We start from the raw sequence: 20,847 nt of genomic DNA on the forward strand, positions 1-20,847 counted from the left end.
AAATCACTGGTAGGAATAAGAAGATATATACAAGGACATTCCATTCTCAGCAACGTGTAGAGTAGTTCCTACAAATGATTTAAGGCATGTTCAGTAGAAGTTTCCAGATATCCAGTTCTGTTCAGTCTGCATCCCATATGCCAATGAAAAACAAAACCAGAGGATCAGATTATCATTCAGATCCTTGCTCATTTCATGGGTATTTGTGACATTTTATCTTAGTCCACTTTCCCACAAGGGAGCTGCGTTGTGACCTGAACTCCTGAGAACACGTAGTTAGCTCCACTCAGTTAACTCTGAGTCTTGCTTGTTTTTCTGACTCTGTCCCCCAGTCTCTACTCCCTTGAGGGAACCGAGGGCCAAGAACCAAGATTTCCAAATCTGTCTGTGCCTTGGAGCAGTAGTGACCTTGGTAGGATAGGATAGAGACGGGATCTGATGGGATCTGGACCAGAATGAGTCATCATTGCCTGGAAGTGCAGAAGAACACCGAAGGCAGAGCTCGAGTTCTCACTGTGCATGTACAGTTGTTGCATATTCAACTTCCCATACCAGAAAACCTTCTTGTGCCCAACTGGCAGGTATCTTGCTGTCAACTTTGAAACTGAGCACAAGTTTTTTTTTTTTAAGCCAGCTTGTTTGAATATTAAGCCTATTTATAAACCTCATTATTGTAGCACCCATATGGCTCTTACTCAAAGATACTCACTTTGGAAAAGTGAAAGACTGCCAGTCAGCCTCTTCATAATTTAACATCAGTGCTTAATCAACTCTCACTTATCCAGGCTATCAGGAATGATTCCCAATGATTCCCAAGTCATCTGTTTGACTTTGGAGTATGTGAAACTTACATTGGGAACGTACGTTGGGAACTCCTAGCCATCAAAAAGCGAATAAAGCCATTCAGAAGCATCCTTGCTCCCACCTCGTTGTTGTTTTGCACTGTTCCCTTGCTGTCTGTGCTCTGCTCCCAGGCAGGTCCTGGTTTATAGTGGACAGAATCACCCCTTTTACGCTTGCTTTGTTTCATCCTCTCTCCCTGGCTGGAGCCAGGAGAGGTAGAATGAAGCTCAGGGTCTAGGCGCCTCTGCTAGATGACACAGCTATGGAGAGCTTTGGGGAACCCTTTTAAATATGGGGGGGGTCAGTGCTCTTTGCTCTTTGGTGATGCTCCCATCTCAGTATTCACTTCTTCAAATGTGATCAGCTGGATGTAAATGGACTGAAGCCTTTGGGGGAGATTTTCCAGCTCCTCACTTCCCATACACACAGATACACACAGACACATACACAAACACACACCATTTGATAGTTTTGGGGGCAATCCATGGTTCCATAGAAACATTCCAGACTTAAACAGACCCTGATTTTCGGTGAAGACCAGGAATGTTTTAATTTGCCTAAGAGGTAAATGGATATGAGTCAGTCAGTGCTGACTGACTATATAGTAGTACATTATGTCTCTGCATTGAGTTACAACTTCTGGAAGGTGCTTAGGGATTCTGTGTAAGCAGCTCACTGGGCTTCAGTTTTTAGGGAATTGTTGATAAAAAGAGTCTTTATCAAAAGATAACCTTAGATATTTCTTAGGATTATTATGTCTCCAGTTCATAAATACCCAGTTTTACTTTTTTTTCCTCCTGCCTTCTCAGCAATGACCCTACTTCAACATTAGAGGGAAGTGTATAATTCTGCTAGGTTAACTGGGACCACAGAGAGAGTGGGTGGCAGGGTGTATAACATGCAGGCCTTGGGGGGGAAAGCTGGACATGGTTTCAGCTCCTCCTCCTCCTCTTAGCAGGACTCAGAATAGTACCTGCTTTCTCTGTGGTTCAAGTGTTTCAAGATAAGGAGAATTGCAAATATTTAATTTTTTTTTTTTTACCTTTAGAAAGCAATCTGCAGCTTTTTTTCTTTAACTCTTTAATTAAGGAAAGGCATTTTTTTTTTTCCAAACAAAATTTGGAAACCTATTGAATTAAAATACCATTATTATTTATGCAGTACCGTTATTAATACAGTAGCTGACTCTCAAACCCTTCCTGGGTGCCCAGCACTGTGCTAAAGGCTTTTCGTTGTTCTTACACTTGATTCTCACATCACCTTGTGAAGAGGGTGTTATTGTTACCCAGCTTTTACAGATAAGGAGACTGGTGGTTGGGAACATGATGTCAGTTGCTTAAGGTCACATAGCTTATTGGACACAGTAAGTTGGAGGAGGCTTTGAGCTCAGGCACAGGATCTTAAGCATTTTGCTGTAATGCCCCTCCAAAGAGTGAGAAGGGCCGAATCTGTTCTGGGAAGCAGTTTGCAAAGCGCTGCTTTAGACCTTCGTGGATGCGGTTTCCTTAGCCTGGCCTTGTGGAGATGACCTGCCTTCTGCCTGAGCGTGAAGCCCTGCTCTCTCCATATCCCACATGGCCAGCTTTGCCAGATCCGAGAGCATAATAGTTCCTGGTCATTCTCTACTTTTTACATCAGCTCAGCCCAGCTATGTGAATATTGAGATTTGTGATGTGCTGTTACAGGTTTCAAAAAATTGTAAATATGAAGTAAGTTTGAGAAACCAACACAGAACATTTTAAAAACATTCCTTTTGTCGTTCAGGTTATGAATCAGGATAAATTATTTCGAAGTTCTTAAAAACAAAAGGCCAGAAATAAACTGCGTTCTTTTCCAGTTCATTTCCTGCGTTTGGAAGGAAAGGACCCAGTTTGTTTTATTGCTGTTGGTTTTGTTTGTTTTTGTCTAGTGTCTAAGATCCCTCTTGGCATCCTTTGACTTCTTTGCCTAATTTTCTTTGAAGGCTTCAGAGTTTGCTTTCTTTCTCAACCAGTTGCAGGTTCTGTATCCTTCGGCACGTTACTTGACCTCTCTGAGCCTCACTTCCAGCAAGTGTAAGGTCAGGTAGATCTCTCGGGGTCCGTAGGTGTCAAAGTGACTTATAATATGTGTAACAGGCATGGAACAGAGGAGATGCTCCACAACTGGGAGGCCTCCAGCCTCCTCTCATTGCCATTTCTCCTGTGTGTAGAAAACTATGGCTGTGGTAGGCGTCCTCACTGTTCATTGCAAATCATTGCTAAACATAAGGGAAATGAGTAGAAAGCAAGCATTTTTTGATCAGCTTCTTGATAAATTCACTCATTCATTCCCCAGTAATATATTGATCAGCTGCCATTTGCCAATCACTGTGTTAGGAAAGAGAGAAACACCAGCAGGTAATGGACAAGCCATCGTTGCCATCAGTGTAACGGATTGGAACTATCTGGAGTGACAAGTGCAGTGACGTGGGTGAGCTCTGGCCCCCATGGGGCATACGAAAGGGCCACTATCTAGTTTGGGAGACCGTAGAAGGTTTTCAGGAGGGAGTGATATCTCAGCTGAGAGCTGAAGGATAAGTAGGGCTCATTCAGTCCTCACTGACCTTGCCCAGTCCAAATGATCTGTGAGTTGGATCTTGAGTAGGGTAATTTCCGTAGAAGTATATTAGAAATATATTTTCTCTTGTACTTTAAGTGCTGACCTTTCAGCTCCGGTATAAGATGACATTGTTTGGATTGGGTGTGTCTTGGTCCTGAAGCTATCTGTGTCTAAATGGGACAAGATGGGAAGAGAGAACTTTAGGACTATGAAGCCAAGGATGCATCTAGGAAGGTGGGGAGTGAGTGTCAAGAAGGTGGATTGTACTGAAAATCAGAGTTTTGGTCTCTCTTTCTTTGGGTCTACCAGATGCACAGCCAGTATTTTGATAGGTGTGAGTGGCTGCTGCAAATGATTCATTTGTTTTGCCGACAGACATAGTGTGTGCCACCCATGTACCATTTAATGTGCAAGCCCTTGGAGTAGATACACAGATCCATATGACAGGACCACTGGCCTCAAGAAGCTCAGAATAAGGGGTAAAGGGATCTAAAATTTTCAGAATGCCTACATGACGTGCATGTACCTGGCAAATTCAAAACACTGTGTCCTCTGATATCATTCCTTCTATTTTACAGATGTGGGTACTAAAGCTTGATTTAGCATAGAGCATGCCTGAGGTCTCACAGCTGGGCGTGGTGGGAGGCAGTTGGGTTTTGAACCAGGTCTGTCACATCCCAGAGCCCTATTGTCTTTCCATATAATCGGCGATGAGACAAGGTAATGCAAGAGGTGACCCTTTCTCCCAGGTATCATTTTTTTTTTTTAAGTGTAAATTATATTACTTTTCTTAACTTTGTCCTCAGCACTTTTCAGCCTTATTGCCTGCTATATCTCCTTCCATATCTGGCTGGGCTGGGCTGGTTTGAGGCCACTAGACATGCCCTCCTTACCTGCTTGCCCCATACTTACGTATTTCTCCTTCTGAAATCCCAGCCATCAGTCAGGACTACCTCTTTCACAAAACTTTCTGAGCCACTCCCCTTATATTTGTTGTTATCATAAAATAACACTTTTTAGGTACATATTTTAACTTCCATTTTTAGAATTCAGATTCTTTCAGAGAGTGAATTTTAACAATGTTATTATGAGGATTACCGATATATGTGAAATGCTTGTTAGTAGGTGCTGAAAATGGAAGCTCTTCTTATTTTTGTCCATCTTTGATTATCTCAGTGCTCCCAGCAGTGGTTTTGTATGGTTCTTGGCAAATGCGGGGGAAGTCTGTGGAAGCCAACGACAAAGGTTGTCTTCTTCTGACCTTTGAAGATATGCTCTGCTGATAGAATTAGTTGGGCTTCTGGTTCGAAGCCAGGGGCATCCATCTGGCGTGCCTGCCCCCTTCTTTTTGGTCTTTGTACACTCCCAATGTGTTATTTTTTGATCTTGCCTTAAGAGACTCCTTAGCCCAGTTTAGTAGACAGCAGCCCTAACAAGGGCCAAGGGCACAGGCCACACCCATAACTCACTGTGCTCTGTGCCTGTAGATGAAACCTCTGCCCCTGGCTACTGCCTGAAGAGTGATCTGTTCCTGCTGATGGGGTCCAGGCACAGCTTTTAGAGGGGGCATGAGGCACTGTCTTAGGCACTAGGTTACCATGGGGAACCATACTAAGAATCTGCCTTTGTGGAACTGACATTCGTGTGGGTTACTCATTTATTTCTTACCATAAGGTTTTGAGAGAGGTTCTCTGATTATTCCCACTTTATGGATGAAGAAACCGAGGCTCAGAGGGGTTGAATAACTGGTCTCATACTATAGAGCTAAGTCCCAGAGCCAAGACTGAAACACAGATAGTTTGTTCTAAAGCCCAAGCCTTAACTCACTCTGTTAGTTGAACTTCCTCTCTTTATATATGGTATAATCCAAACATATAAATATCTTTATATATTCATATAGTCTTATATGTATATATCTATATATGTGATTACATGTATGTGTAAAATAATAGTAAAAATAGTAAATATAAAAGCAGTGATCCATTAATCCACCCCCCCTGGGGTCATGGTTATCATTTTGGTGTTTCCTTTCAGATAAATATTTGGTACATTAGGCAAGATCACCCTGTAGGCTTTATGTTGCATTCTGCTTTCTTCACTTAACACCCACCACCACCATGCATATGTTCATTTGAACAGAGATGTAACAGATCATAGTGACTCTGAATTTGAAAATCTGTGCCCTTTTTAAAAAACGTGTGACATATAGCTCTATGAGCAAATTAGTGGCTTGGCTTCCTGGGTGCAGTGACTGTAATGGGAACGCAGGTGTGGAACTAAGGACAACTGGGAAGCATTGCACTTCCTGGAGATGCTACCAGAAGGATACCTTTTCCTCTCCTAGCACTTTCTTCCCTTGAATCCCCTCCAGTAAAGAGGCTGTTCAGACTCTTTGGAGAGACTTCCGAGTCTGCAAAAAATGACACACACATAAAAACCATTAAGATACTAGGATAATAAACTTGATGGCCACTTTCCCCTTGAATGCCACTATGACTGAGTGAGATAGCCAGGGCAGATGTTATCTCCATTTGATAGATTCAGAAGCCCTTTGCCCAGTAGATTTGCCCAAGGCTAAATAGCAGAAGTGGACTAGAACTCCAGCCACTTCTGCTCCTGGGGAATTTTCTTCTAGGATACTAGCCCACAGCTGAGCCATTAGCAAGTTTCTACTGCTGCTCTCACCACTTTTTCTTCTAGACTTTCTCATTGTCCCTTTCCTCCCTTCTTCCTTCTCTGAAGAGCTTATGTCTGACCTTAGGGCTTAGCTACATGATTACTCATTTTCACTGTAGAAGGCACATCCTTAAAGGGACTTCAGTGCTATATGGTGGAGGCAATAGTAGTAACAGTGACAATACAAATAGCTAATAGTTATTGGCCATTTAATATATGGCAGACAAAAGAAATGCTTTACAGGACCCTGCCCAGTTATTCCTCACCAACCCTATGAACCTAATAAATGGAGGGGCTGGGATTTGCACCTGGGTCTTGTGGTCTTTAAAGCCTGACCTCAACCCAGATACTATAGTGCCCTCAAAGGGGAAGAATGAACATAGGAGGGCAGAGCCATTGAGCTCTTGGGATGCTATTTGTAAGTGTTAAGACTGGTTATATGCATCTGACCACAGTACAATACAATAATCCAAAACTTTTAGCTGGGCTTTGAAACCCATAAGCCTCACAGAAAGAACCTACCATAGAGTTCTCCCCTGCATGCCTGTCCCTGCTGAAGTTATGTTTTCTAACTCACTGCCTGCCACAAATTTTTTTCTGATGTGCGTTTATGCTTCTTTTCCTACAGGAGGAAATATAAGAAAACATCCCAGAGGTAAGAGTGTCTTTCTGAGAAAGGGGAGCTGGTTGGTTGAGTCATTTGTGGCACAACTCTTCGCAAGCCTGGCTCATGGTGGACGTTCAGTGGAATGAACAGTCTCTTGGTTCCTTCTCAGTGAGGTGCCTGCTTCATCTTTGGATCACTACTGCTACTGTAATTAAAAATTGATTGCAGACGTTTAGTGTGGCACCGTGAGTGTATACTTTCCCGTGAGAGTGGATCTGGTGGATGAAAAGGCCTGTTAACTATAGATCTGCCTAGTGATTTTACTAAAACCTCGACCCGAGAGAGTCTGGGCTGGAGGGTGCTGAAGGTTTATGGATGGGAGCACAAAAGCATCTTTAAATACACTTTTAGTGTTTGAATTCTCTTTTGCCTGCAATTCCTATTTGCCTGATTCTCTGACAAAATGCTGTTGAGCTCAAAGCATAGGTATAAATTCCTTTAAGGGCACTAATGGTCCTTTTTTTTTTTTATTTAGCCATGGAAAAGGTAATTTAAAGTAGAATATCATCTTTTATCATCCTCCATTACTTCATTTTATTGAGAAGAGTTTGGAAAGCACATTCCAAAGAAAAAGAGTTGCTCAGATCTTTTGTTTGCCAAGCATTAGAAGTCCACAGTTCAGTCTAAAAGGCTAGTGTCTGCTTTTCATTGATTGTATTTGATTTTGGTATTATGACATTAAACAGATTATATTCAGATAAAAAAAAATCACAAATGCAATTAAAATCTGCCAGTTGGTTTCAGCAATGGTACTTTCAGTCAGATGACCACTTTAATCTTACCTTTTCTAATGAGCATCATCTTATGGCAGAGAGTCCAGTCCTGTCCTGTGGTTTCCAAATAAAGTCAATAATCCACAGTAGTGGTGTTACAGTTTGATATGCAGTGTAGAGTTGCATGCATCATTGAGAGAAGATGAATAAAGCCTTAGGGCTTCCTAGAGCTTGCTATACTTTTCTAAATATAGTGGGTTTATACAGATGGCTAAATAATTCTGTCTTGTTCAGGTTCATCGAGTTCATGTAGTAATTGCATGTGAACCACTGAACAGGATGTAAATTAATCACTCAGATTAGAGGACATAATAGTCTTCAGTAGTAAAAGGTAATTTATCATTTTTACATGTAGTTAACCTGGAGTATGAAATATTTCAAAGTTGCTTCAATTTTATTTAAAAGGAGATAAATAGACAGGTTAGAGGGAGTTTTACAAGAGAGCGGCTCAAGCCTGTCAAGTTTCAAATTACTATGTCGATTATTTTTGAAAGCATATTTTTGCATATCTTACATGAATGCTGTCACATTTTTTATTATGTCGATGTAATAAAAAAAATAAACTGTCTTGTACCAGCTTCACTGAAGTCATGTAAAGTGCAAATAAATAGAGGGTTGGTTTGAGCCCTTCTATTTTTAATCACATACATATTTTCATATAAAATAGATCCATGTCTACTAATCTCCCATTGATTACAAACCATCCCTAAACTTCCGGCTTGAAACAACCATTTTATTCTGCTCACAGCGTTATGGTTCAGGAATTCAGGACGAACTTGGCTGAGTGGTTTGAACCTGACGCAGCTGGAGTGGGCTGTGGCTACTGGAGATGGAGGATCCACTTCCAAGATTGCCTCTTCACTCACATGTGGGGAGACTTGGTGCTCTTTGTTTCTTTCTCTCTTTGCACATGGCTTTCATCCTCCAGCATGGAGCTTGGGCTTCTCACTGCATGGTGGTCTCAGAGTAGTTGCACTCTTTGTGGTCTTCCTAGGCCATGTGTTCCAACACACAAGAAGTGGAAAATGCTGGTCTCTTCATTACAGCCTGGGCGCAGAAACTGGGGCAGTGTCACTTCTGCTGTATTTTATTGGTGAAGGTATTACAGAACCCACTCAGATTCAAGAGAAGGGAACATAGATTATAGCTCTTGATGGAAGGGTGTTAAAGAAGTTGAGACCTTCTTCATTTACCAAACCTATAGCCTTTTTCAGAATGATCTTGCTTGATAACTTTTCCAGGGATCTATAAATTTAGATTAAGTGGATACCTCATTTGACGAATGGTAGACACTTTTAAATATGTCTTGAGATCTCTGTCAGTTGCTGGTCTGTTTGAATATATGCTTGCCTATTTGGTGATTAATTTGGACTGGGGGGAGCTGTGATTCCTTTTTCATGTTAGGGGTAAACATACTAGTGTGGACTCAATGGGTTATTTGAATGCTAAGTGTAGTTATTCAGCTTCAGTTAATAATTAAAGATAAAGCTGGTGGCTTCATGTAGGAAAACTAAATGTTATATTAAAAAGCTCTAGATCTCATAGGTTTGCTTTGGGCATTAGGAGAAAGAAAGCCCAGGATACAAAAATAATCTACCTTTGTTTAAACTTCTCGTGCTAGGCTTCATTTCATTTCACTTATGTATTTATTCACCTTTCAAAGCCATGTTAAAGAAAAAAAAGTCCTCTGGCTTTCAAAGTCATCCTCATCCTACTACAGCTCAACTGAGGTAGGTATCTTTCTTTAAATATTTTATCAAGTACTAGGCAGATCTCAGTAGCCCAAGAGTGTGTTATGATAGTGTTTCTTCTGAATCTCACTGTTTATATTAAGGGAAATGTACTCATTTCTTCCAAGGCCAGAATTTCAACCAAAAGAATGATGTTAAAAACTCTTTACTGGGTTAGCAAGGGCACCAGTAAGTAGAAGATAAGCTTCTCCCCGCACAGAAGCCCTTATTGGATTAGGCTTTAAATCAGCACAATTAAAGGGAGCCATCCTTTTGCCTTGTGACTGAGTCTTGTCTACGAAGGCCAGTCATTCCAAGAGATTTGTTGAAGTGGTGACATGGTAATTTGACAGAGAGGATTACCCAGGAGAACTGCTTCCCCCTAAAATTCTCATCAGGTTTTTTTTTGATATAGCTGTAGCTTCAAGTTATCAGGTCTGGCTCTGAGAAGTTTATATCTTTGAGAAAGAATACCAGATCATGTACAAAATAATCACAAATACCTAGAAATACTCTAATACTTCTGGGCTGCCACTAAAGAAAGGAATTGACATCAGAGATGGTGTTATAAGCTGAATCTATGTTAGAAGTGTTTCCAACACACCCACACACATACGCACACTCACACCTCTATTTTAGTGTGCCTGGAAATGCTGTGATTGGTCAGCATAATTAGAGGCAGAGGTACAAATAATGACTTATCCACAAACGTCAGGGAACTCTGCATACATGTGTCCAGTTTTCATGTCTGTACTGTGCAAATACTCAAGTCAGAATGGTCAGGAGTTGGGGTTTTAAGCCACATCAGATAGTGAAAACTTCATTAGAATAAAGGTTTTTGATTGATCAGTTATTAATTCTAGCTTGGTTGGTTGGTTGCTTATTTGCTTGATTGTCAAATCTTAACTCTTTAGATAGTGTAAGAAGTTCTGGTTCTCACTTTATCTGATTTACTCATTTTATGAATCTAGACATTTCTGTGACCAAATAACTTTTTGATAATCAAATTAGATTGATAATCACATCGGTATAAGTTTTGACTCCCCCAAAACTGAACTACTAATAACTTATACTATTGACTGCAAACTTTACCAATAACAATTAACACATACTTTGTTATATATATTATATGCTGTATTCTTACAATAAACTGAGAGAAAAGTAAATGTTATTAAGAAAGTCATAAAGAAGGGAAAATACATTTATAGTACTGTACTGTATTTAACTAAAAAAAAAAGATCTGTGTGTAAGTGGATGTGTGCAGTTCAAACTTGTGTTGTTCAAGGGTCAACTGTACAAGAAATTGCCTATGAATTGTGAAGAGGTACATGGTTTTGTAGTTAAGACACATGTGAAGAACAAAATAATTAGAATGTGGTAAGTGCTATAATAGATCTAAGTATTGAAGGTCGTTGGGAACAGTTGGGTTATTTGGGAAGATAATTACATTATTGTATACTGTTCTCTCACTAGATCACAAAGAGAGCCTATAGTGTTGCTTCTTATTCACAGTGCTTGGAAGTATGGGCATATTAAAGTTTAGGATAGCTGAGAACTGTTACTCTCGGTTTTCTCCATGTTTTCAGTTATCTTAAAACCGTGTGTTTTGCTGATTCTTTAGGCTTTCTCTCAAAAGGGCAAATGTTTCAAAAATATTCTGGACATTAGGAGGATAAAAACGTGTGGAGATAATCAGTCAAGTGGATATCACACATGTACATAATAGAGAGGCCCCATCTGTTGCCAGGCAAAACAAGGAGTTATTTTCTCCTCCAAGTGTCTAATGCCTTCTTTCACTTGGATTTTTATGTGGCTTAGTAATCACATTTGATGAGCCCAATAATTGATTAAATCCAGCGAACGATTCCCTTAGTCAGGTCTGCCTATGCTGTCACGAATCAGCATGCTTAATGAGTCATCAGCAGAACCATCACCTTTGCTGTTAATAATAGATTTTCATGTGGGGTGGGGGGCAGGGAGCCCTGGGAAGGGCTCTGGGAAGGCTTCTTTCTAAGCAATTGTATCCTTGTATGAGCAAGTGCATCTTCTGAGCTGTGCCCCTTTCTCATTCTGGGACATAGTAAGACTCATTGGTGAATTCTGAAGCTCTTTCAACATCACAGACATACAGTCAGTGGACTGTTGTCTCTTTTCAGTGAAAAATGACAATCAAATAACTTTTGGGGAAAGTTGAAGGGGATATAGGATAAATCAAGGCACATAGTTTTGCATACTTATGAGTGACCAGTTTTGCATACTACTACTTACTTAGTAGTATTGATATTTAGAGCCTAAGTATTAGTGGTGAAATCAGAGACAAGGGAAACTTCTAAGAGATAAAGTCCTTTGAAAAATATTTTCCTGTATTTGTGATGACTATTAAATTCTCAAAGTAGTAAGGACATGTGCATCTGCTGTGAGAATATGTCCAACTTACATTCCAAGATTGCCAGCTGAATCAAAGTGATTTTACAGTGAATGGTGGCAGGTCAAGGTACACCAGACAGAGCAGCAAAATGGTTTGGTTAGAGCACAGATCACAGATGGACACTGAGACTTATCCACAAAGGATAATACCCAATGCAGTTACCATGGAAAATGGCCTACGGGTACTGTAATTTCAGGTGAAACACAACTGTGGGAGAAAGGGGGGTCATAGAGTGTCTACATAGATAGTTTGGTCAGAGGTCAGAGTATCAGGCAACTACCAGTCACTCATTTAGTGACTCTTACTCACTCAGTCACCCTCCTAATATATCAGCAGGAGGTTGGGGAGCACAGGTGCAAGGATCTGGAACTGGAGATGTGGCGTAGCAGGAGGTGTGGGGAGAGAGGGCGCTGAGATACAGTAAGTAGTTCAGGCACTGAGTCTGAGTGGTGTATCTAGATACTAGGAGTGGTAATGACCTTGTCATTGAGCTGCCATTTTCTGAGTCAAGAGGATCATCTAGGCACAATTCAGTCTTCATTTCTCTTCCATCTTCTTGTCTGATAATTACTACCATTCTCCCACTCGCCCAGGAGTAACACTTCTGAGTCGCTTCATTCGAGCTTCGGGTTATGTTTGTTCAACTTTAACTTTTGGTTCTCCCCCTTGCTCCATGATAAACGGGTCTCTGACAGGTTGTGGGTTTTTCCTTCTCACTATTTTCAATCTCATGATCTTGCTCCAGTCTCATTATCCATCTCTTAAAGAGTATTGAATGACTTTTCCTAACCACTCTCTTTCCTCTGGTTTCTTCATCTCATTCTGCACACCCATGTCTGATTACTCTTCCCACAGTGTCTCTCATGTGCCATATCAACAACGACACACCTCCATTAGCTTCCTTTTGGCTAATAAATGCTGTCTTCTTGTTTAGGATTTTAAGGATGTCGACAACTGCCTCCACCTCGCTTTCCTGCTTTGTCTCTGTTACTCCCTTCTGTTCGGCCCAAGTTCCAGGCAAGCTGAACTCCTCGCTGACTGCCATATTTGCCTTATGTTTTCTATCATTCTTTCTTCATTCATAACCTTTCTAGTATTTTAAATGTTCTCATTTTTTAGCTGTTGAAAGCCCATATTTTCTTGGAGACCCAATTCAAATGTCATTTCTTCCCATGGAGCTTCTTAGATCTTTCCACCTAAAAGAGATCTTGCTCTCCCAGTTACTGCTGCTCTAATTCCATGTGCAAGAAATAGCTGGGAGCATGTCATTCTTCTTGGCACCAGTGTGATTTTGTTGAGTAGGGAATATGCTTCCCAAAAGCATGGTGCTTTGGACATGATTGGTATTTGTTAAGTGTGGGTTGAATTTATGAGTGAATCAGATTGGGATCCTCCATATATTTTTTATCCTGGGTCAGAACTAAAGTCAGAATTACCAAGTGGAATTGTGGGTGAATAACCTCAGATTGATAAATGACTCATACTTATAAATGGCTTTGTAGATCACTACATACTCCCACATCCAGCCTCTTGTTTGGTCCTCACACTGGCCGGGGTGGAGTGCTATGAGGTCAGCAAGCCAGATGGCATGCATGGTCAAGAACAAGAAAGTGTGTAATTGCTTGGATCATTGACTCTACTTTTCCCTTCTATATGAGTGGATGTTTAGCTTTGGGTGGAAACTCTGAGAATATTTTTGCTCTATTACCAACGCTTCAATCTTTATCTTTCCTCCATTTAAACCATTAATTCTAGAGATGTTTAGTGCAATGGCAAATATATTTGTTTGCAGTGCATTATTCTAAATATTTGATAACTGTGGTGTGTGTCATTTGGCTGTTCTGTGGTATTTTGCCAAAATGGTTTTGAGAATCATTTTCTTAGATCGTCTAATAAGACTTAAGTGTGACTTTAAGACTTCAGTAGCATTCATGCTGGACATATCACGAAGCCTCAAAAGTTAAGCCCAGACTTTAAATTGCCTGGGTAGGCAAGTCTCTAATCCCTCTTAATCCCAGTGGCCTTTAATACTAAAGAGGCAGAATTGACTTGATTGATTCAGTCATTGGTGAAGGCTTCCAAATTGGGGCCAAGTCCAACACCTAGCAGCAGCAGCCTAAGAGGCAGCTTTTGGAGTCTCTGAAGACACTGGATCCAACAGTGTAGATCAGAGTTTCTTAAGCTTGACCCTTTTGATATTTCCATTGTGAGGATATCCTGTGCATCATAGAATGTTTAGTAATATCCCTGGCCTCTACTCACTAAATGCCAGTAACAGTCCTCCATCCTCAACTTATGATGACCAAAATGTCTCCTGGGGCGCAAAATCACCTCTGGTTGAGAACCACTGGTGTAGATAAAAAATTGAGAATCAGATTTCAATTCTTTCACTAGTTTAGCTTTGCCAGATTACTCCTGTGTGGTCTCAGTGTCCTCATCTGTGAAGAGATTGAGGTTGAATGTGAGGATTTCTCTGGTTCCTTTTGGCTCAAAAATGACTATTCTGTGACTCTAATTACTGAGGTCCCTCCAGAAGTAAAGCCTAGACCACCAAACAACCTTTGCCATGATGGCAAGCACTCTACGACTTATAATGAATCATGGAAGAAGAGCAGCATTGTGGATGAGCATGGAGGTCACTGAGCAGGTAACATAGACTGGCCCCGTAGTGATGGTTCCTGGCCACCAACCAGATCATCCTTGGTTTAGATATTTCTAATTTCACCTAAATAATGTGAACTAATCATGAGAAAGACATTAAAAGGACAATTGCCAAAACACAGACTTTGGCAAAAACATAGATATGTCTAAAGGGTACCCTATTGGTTAAATTTATTGTGTATCTACTGTGTACCAGGTGCTTCACATGCATTATCTTATTTAATTTTCACAATGATCCTGTTTTACAGATGAGGAACTCGGAGAAAATAGGTAACCTGACTGAGGTCACAAAGTAGAGAAGTGATTGGGCTAGGGTTTAAAGGCAGGACTTTGAGATGCCAGAAGCTTCTTGAGATCTTTCTATTCAAGTAGTTTCATAATTTTTTACAGCTCTGGAACTCTCTCACACCCACCCCCAACCTCCCGAAGGAAAATAGCTTAAAGCTGAATAAAATCAAAGGGTCAGAAAGAAATGTCTTTTGCAGTTCATTTCCCGACTCTGCCCATTGTTCTTTTTTTCATCGGGATATTTTACGTTTGAAAATTTTCATATTTGGCTTCAACGGGTGAAGCTCATTGAAGCTCTCAGGGAAGTTGAAGCTCTCAGGAAAGTTAAATGAAATCTTTAAAAAGCTCTCAGGAAAGTTTAATGAAATCTTAAAAACAACAACAACAACAACCCAACAAGCTATATTTAAATAATGTGATTGAAGGGGGGACATTCATCTCTACCACCAGGTTCTTTTTTTCAAAATCATCTATTTTAGTACAACAACTTAAAGTACTTTGAAGCAATATAATCAGCCACACATGAATATGTAACTTTTTATGCATAAAAAGTAAATAACAAAAAGAGAATCAGATAAAAGAAAACTTATTCTGTATTTTTCTATCCTCTGATTTAATAAGATAATGCCTTTTCAAAGTTCATGAGGTCATTGCCTGAATTTTTCCCTTTGTCTCTCCATGAGTGGACTCATGCTAGGTTGTTTATTCCCATAATTTTGGAATGTCAGGGAGAGGGGACCTGAAGGAAACACTGTAAGCAAGCTGGAGGGAGTAGATAAAGCTGAGAACATTTTTTTGGAAGAAGCATGTCTGTAGTCTTCGTTTATCCATGAAATCCAAGTCCTGGCATGAAACTTTTGTAATGTTTGGGTAGGTGCCCCTACTTACCTGAACCTATCTCTTCTTGGCCAATAATACTTGGAAATAATAATACTTGCTTCCTAGAATTCTTGGGAGTTAGGAATGAAATGGGATATATGAAACCTTTGGAAATCTTTGGCACATGGCACAATATGGCACATGGATAGTGCTCAGTCACTTGAGTGCTTGGGAAATCCCTCATAGAGAAATCAGAATTCTATGGCCACTGTGCAGAGAGCTTGCACTTTGAGTGCAGGCTCATCTAAGGAAGCAGGAAGTAGGAAGAAGATAGGCCCTGCTTTTTAGGAGCTCTGTGAGGGCAGAGACTGTGTCTTACTTACTGAAGGATGGAATCAGCATTAACAGTGATTGGTGACTGTCTTTTGGGGCACATAGAACAGAAAAAAGGTTGGGGTAGGTAGGGCAGGGGAGCAAGCCATGCAAAGTCAATAGCCATTGGAACATGGCCCTTAATTAGGAAAAAAGTTTGAAATGGCCCGGTCTGGTGTGGTCATGGACGATCTTTCCACAGGAAGGATAGTTCATCTTCATATTTCAGTTTTCAGTTTTGAGGGAAAATGTGTGTTCTTTAAACTATGACAGAATGAATAGTATTGTATTTTACTGGTTGATAACATGCATTCTAGAATCAGCATGCCTGGCTTCTAACCCCTGCTTTACTGTTTCCTATGTATGACCTTAATTGCTTAATGTCTCTAAGCTAGTGTTTCTCAAGTGGTAGTGATTTCCCCTTCAGAGGCTATTTGGCGATGTCTGGAGATATTTTTGGTTGTCACGTCTGAGAGTGGGGTATTCTACCGGCATCTAGTAGATAGAGGCCAAGGATGCTGTTAAGCATCCTACAGTGCACAGAACATCTCCACCATAACAAAGAATTATCTAGTCCAAGATGTGAGTGGTATCAAGGTTGAGAAACTTTGCTCTAACCCTTACTTTCTTCATCTGTACAAAGGGAATGATAATAGTACTTACCTATAGGGTTGTTGTCAGGGTTAAATGAGATAAAGATTGAAAGCATTAAGTGTACTTCCTGGCTTTTTGTAAATGTAGAGTATTTTAGCTATTATTATTAATGTTACAATTTTGACCTATGGTTCATTGTTTATGTAGCACATTTATGAATTCTGTTTCATAGTTTATGTAGTTGACATAAAAGATTTTATAGAATATTAGATGCATTTAAGTTTTATAAGGAAAACATTTTGAAGTACTTTAAATCATGCATTGGAAGAGATTTTGAAATTGTTTTGAAGAGATAATAGGATTTATGTAAATACAGTATACTCTGAAATCAATCAGAAATCATAAATTCTGCATGCTATTATATTCTATTAGCCCTGAAAAAGCATAAAGTCACAGATTTTAAAAGAAACACTTTGATATTGTTGCATATTGTTACATAGGAGGCAATAAAGCAAAACAAATTTACTGAGAAATGAAGTCCCATCTGTTACATGCATTATCAGTAATTCAATGAAAACTAGTAGCTACAAAGTGAGCCCCAATATAAATTGGAATGGATTCCTACTTATACACCAGACCACAAAAATGTCCCTTGAGGTCAGTACAAGTCCAGTTGCCAGTACGGTAGGTCTGAAAACATGGCTCTACCTGGAATCACAGGGCAAGCTCCTTTCAGCTGTTGAGTTTGTGCATGGCAGCCCTGTGCCACAAGAGCTGGGGTCGTCCTGGGTGTCTTGTTGCCCTCTGGTTTAAATGCAAACGGAGGACTTATGGGATGACTTTCCTGTAATCAGTTCCTTAATCTTTAAGGTGCATTTTATCTTTTAGATCATACTCAGGAGTTTCTTAGAGTTAGCACAACAATTAAATAGCTTGAGAAAAGAGCCTGATGTGTGCAATATGGACCGTGAAGTACACGATCATTCTTTGCCGGTGTGCCAGATTGATAATTCCAAGTAATTTTGCCGTGATTTTGGAGTAATTATACTAATTCTCATGTCCTGTGTTGTTAGAAATAGTAACAGTAGAAATATATTTACTAGTCACCACTGTTCACTCATGACCCATTATCAAGAGAAAAAGATAGATGGGGTGCCTGGGTGGCTCAGTGGGTTAAGCATCTTACTCCTGGTTTCGACTCAGGTCATGATCTCAGGGTCATGAGATCGAGCCCTGCGTTGGGCTCTGAGCTGAGTGGGGAGTCTCGCTTGGGATTCTCTCTCTCCTTCGTCCTCTGACTGCCACCTCCTCCCCCATGCTCTCTCTCTCTTTCCCAAATAAATAAATAAATCTTAAAAAAATAAGAGAGAGAGAAAAAGAAAATGAACCCTTTTGGTAAGGCAAAGAGTACCTGTTTGATGGGCAAACAGAAGCCTCATTCCCTCAGGGATCACAGTGCTGCTCCAGGATGGGAACAAAGGTACTGAATAATAGCGATATCAGTGATAGTGACGATGATGGTGATGGTGAGGTGGCGGTGATGGCGTTGGTGGTGGCCCATGCATATAGCTATTTATTAAGACTGTGGCTTATGCTTATCAGATCACACTAACTTCATACTTCCACCTGTTTGCTTTACATCTGCTTTTTTCCCCTGCTGACTTCTCTGTATTGAGAGAGATGTTCCAGGAGCGTGATTTGGGGATTTGGCAGATAAGGTGCTGATGAAGCCATTGTATAGCTTAAATAGTTTCCCATTTAGCATCATTATTTTGAATAGAAAGAAATTTTCCTTAAATTAGTCTGTCGTGTGGAAAATGAATCATATTTAAAGGGTACTTGTGATCTTTAGATTGGTGGGGTGAATGATTCCCCTCCTTGATATCAGTGACTTCTGCCTTTTGTTCGAGTGGGATACTCTAGGGGCATTATTATACCAGAAGTCTATTAACAAGGCAACATAGCATAGCATTGACACTCAGAACATGGCTTTTGGGGTCTGAGAGGCCTAAATGTAAATCTCATTTCTACCCCTCCTTGATTTTGTGATATTTTAGCCTGATAAGCATGCATATTCTCAAGGTATGGGCTACTAATAGATCCTAACTGTTAAGGTTGTTGATAAGGATTAAATCAGACAATGTATGTATGGTGTATGACCCAGTTCTAGGTATATAGTAAGTGATTAATAAATTTTAACTGCTAATATAATGCCCTCCATGGCTATAGAATGCCACTTTTCCTCATAATAAAGAATGAGACCTTGCAAACTCTCTGCAGTACTTGGCCTCCCTCAAGGACTTACTCTGCTTGTACAGGAGATTAATTCTTCAGGATCTCATTAGTCAGAGGAGTAGTTGGACCGGTGCCAGCAAATTATGGGCAGAGGTGGGAGAATCTGCCTTTTGCTTCAGGCTGATTCATAAAGTTGTGAAGATAAAGTACAGGTCTCTAGAAAGAGCCTAAAAGAAGGAATCTAGCTGTTTAGTCAAAGATTCTAGGTGTTACCTGCTCACTGCTATTCTCTTGGTCCCTGAATTTATCTTTTAAGATGTCCTGCCATGTACACGTTGGGGGGCAGGGACCTACCATCCCTGCCAGAGATTTAAAAGGGGAAGTCAAGTTGCAAAATGAGAGCTAGTCCACATGGTTTGCATTAATACTACTACTCAGAGGTTGAGCGAAGAGCAAATTAAAAGTATTTAGTTTTAAAAATGAGTTCTGCTGGGGTGGCTGGGTGGCTCAGTCGGTTAAGCGTCTGACTCTTGATTTCAGCTCAGGTCATGATCTCAGGGTCATGTGATCAAGCTCTGCATGGGTCTCCTCACTCAGTCTGCTTGAGATTCTCTCTCTCTATCTCCCTCTGTCCTTCCCCTCCCATTCTCTCTCTCTCTCTAAAATAAATAAAAATAAAAAAGATAAAAATGAGTTCTGCCAAAAGTATTGAGTAAAATAAAATTAGCATGTTTTATTTGTAGGTGTAGAATTTGGCTTGTCTGACTTCATTCCTAGACTCTTCACTTTACTGCATACTTACCGAGTATAAACTATGTGATGGTCATGCACTGTGAGACATTAAAAAATAAAAATAAAAAGAGTAAGATGTGGTTTCTACCCTCAAGGAGCTAATGACATAATGGGAGAGAGATAGGGACCCAGGCAGGTTATTTCAATATAACATTTTTGATAGAGGTGCAGAGGCATAGTGGAGCAGTGCTCTGCTTAGTTTGGGGGCTCAGAAAGTCTTGTTGGACATGACTCCTGAGCTGAGATTTAAGGATGAGTAAGAGAAAATAGCCAGATGTGGAAAGTTTTTATGAGTGTTTATTTAGAAGGAGTAACATGAGCAGATACTTGATTTTAATAACTTCTGTTATCTGAGTCCCAGTCTCTGCTCTGGCTTGAGTGGGTTTTGGTATGCAAGGGTGGGGCAGGATCCCTGTGCTGTGGGTCTCCTAGTGGGTGTGCCATGAGTAGTAAGTACTTAGCCGCTGCACAGAGAAGTAGGTAATCACTTCTCTAAGGGCTGCAAGCAAAGGAAAGGAGATGATTAATAAAGACTTTTCTTTACTTGAAGGCATGTACTGTGGCCATCTGGACCCTGTGGACCACTTGCCTGTCAGAATGGCTCATCCCAAAGAAACCAAGAACCACTTCAAAATAAAAATCAAAGGCAGATAAAAAGAATCTCCTCCACCTTCTGTAAGAGAGTAGAGATTAAAAGTAATGATGGAAAGTGTTCTGTCCTCTTTTTTCTCAGTTTTTATAAGGCTGGTCTTTTTTTCTGTTTTAGATATTTTTATTTATTTTAATTATCTAAATTGTGAATACGTTCTCATTGTAAAAAAATCAAAAGATTACAGATAAAGCCAAAGTCTCTTTTAATCATTCGTTAACCCTGTTCTGTTTCCAGGTAACCACTGTTAGCAACTTTATTATTTAAGATTTTATTTTTCATTTATTTGAGAGAGAGAGGGAGAATACGAGGGAGAGCACGAGAGGGAGGAGGGGCAAAGGGACAAACAGATTCCCAGCTCAGCGGGGAGCCCAACGCTGGGCTCCATCCCAGGACCCTGTTATCAACTTTCTTATATTTCATTTTTATATGTTTGATAGAATTCATCAGTGAAACCATCTGGGCCTGGAATTCTTGTGGGAAGAACATATTCAAACAGTTCTCCAATGATATCAGAAACATGAGGAAGGTTTGTTAAAACACAGCTTGCTGAAACTCACTCTCAGAATTCTGATTCTGTCAGCCTGAGGTGGGGCCTGAGGATTTACATTTCAGAAGGTTCCCAGGTGCTGATGATGTTGCTAGACTGAGGAACCACACTTGGATAATCACTGCCTTAATAGGCATAGGGCTGCTCTGATTTTCTATTTCTTCTTAGGTCGTTCTTGGTAAGTTGTTTG

The 20,847-nt window shown here is 40.3% G+C and overlaps 1 protein-coding gene across 6 annotated transcripts in view; it reads left to right on the top strand.

Moving 5' to 3' along the window:
- The window catches only part of PDE1C (phosphodiesterase 1C), a 286,493-nt gene that overhangs the window by 13,669 nt on the left and 251,977 nt on the right, over positions 1 to 20,847 (top strand). For all 6 annotated transcript variants that reach the window (XM_081800305.1, XM_081800306.1, XM_081800308.1 and 3 more), the window contains one exon: positions 6,728 to 6,754. In XM_081800305.1, the coding sequence (XP_081656431.1) occupies positions 6,728 to 6,754 (27 nt within the window). The remainder of the gene's footprint in view (positions 1 to 6,727; positions 6,755 to 20,847) is intronic.

The sequence above is a fragment of the Leptonychotes weddellii genome, chromosome 12 (assembly GCF_054177405.1).
Source record: "Leptonychotes weddellii isolate Sample4059 chromosome 12, ASM5417740v2, whole genome shotgun sequence".
NCBI lineage: Eukaryota > Metazoa > Chordata > Mammalia > Carnivora > Phocidae > Leptonychotes > Leptonychotes weddellii.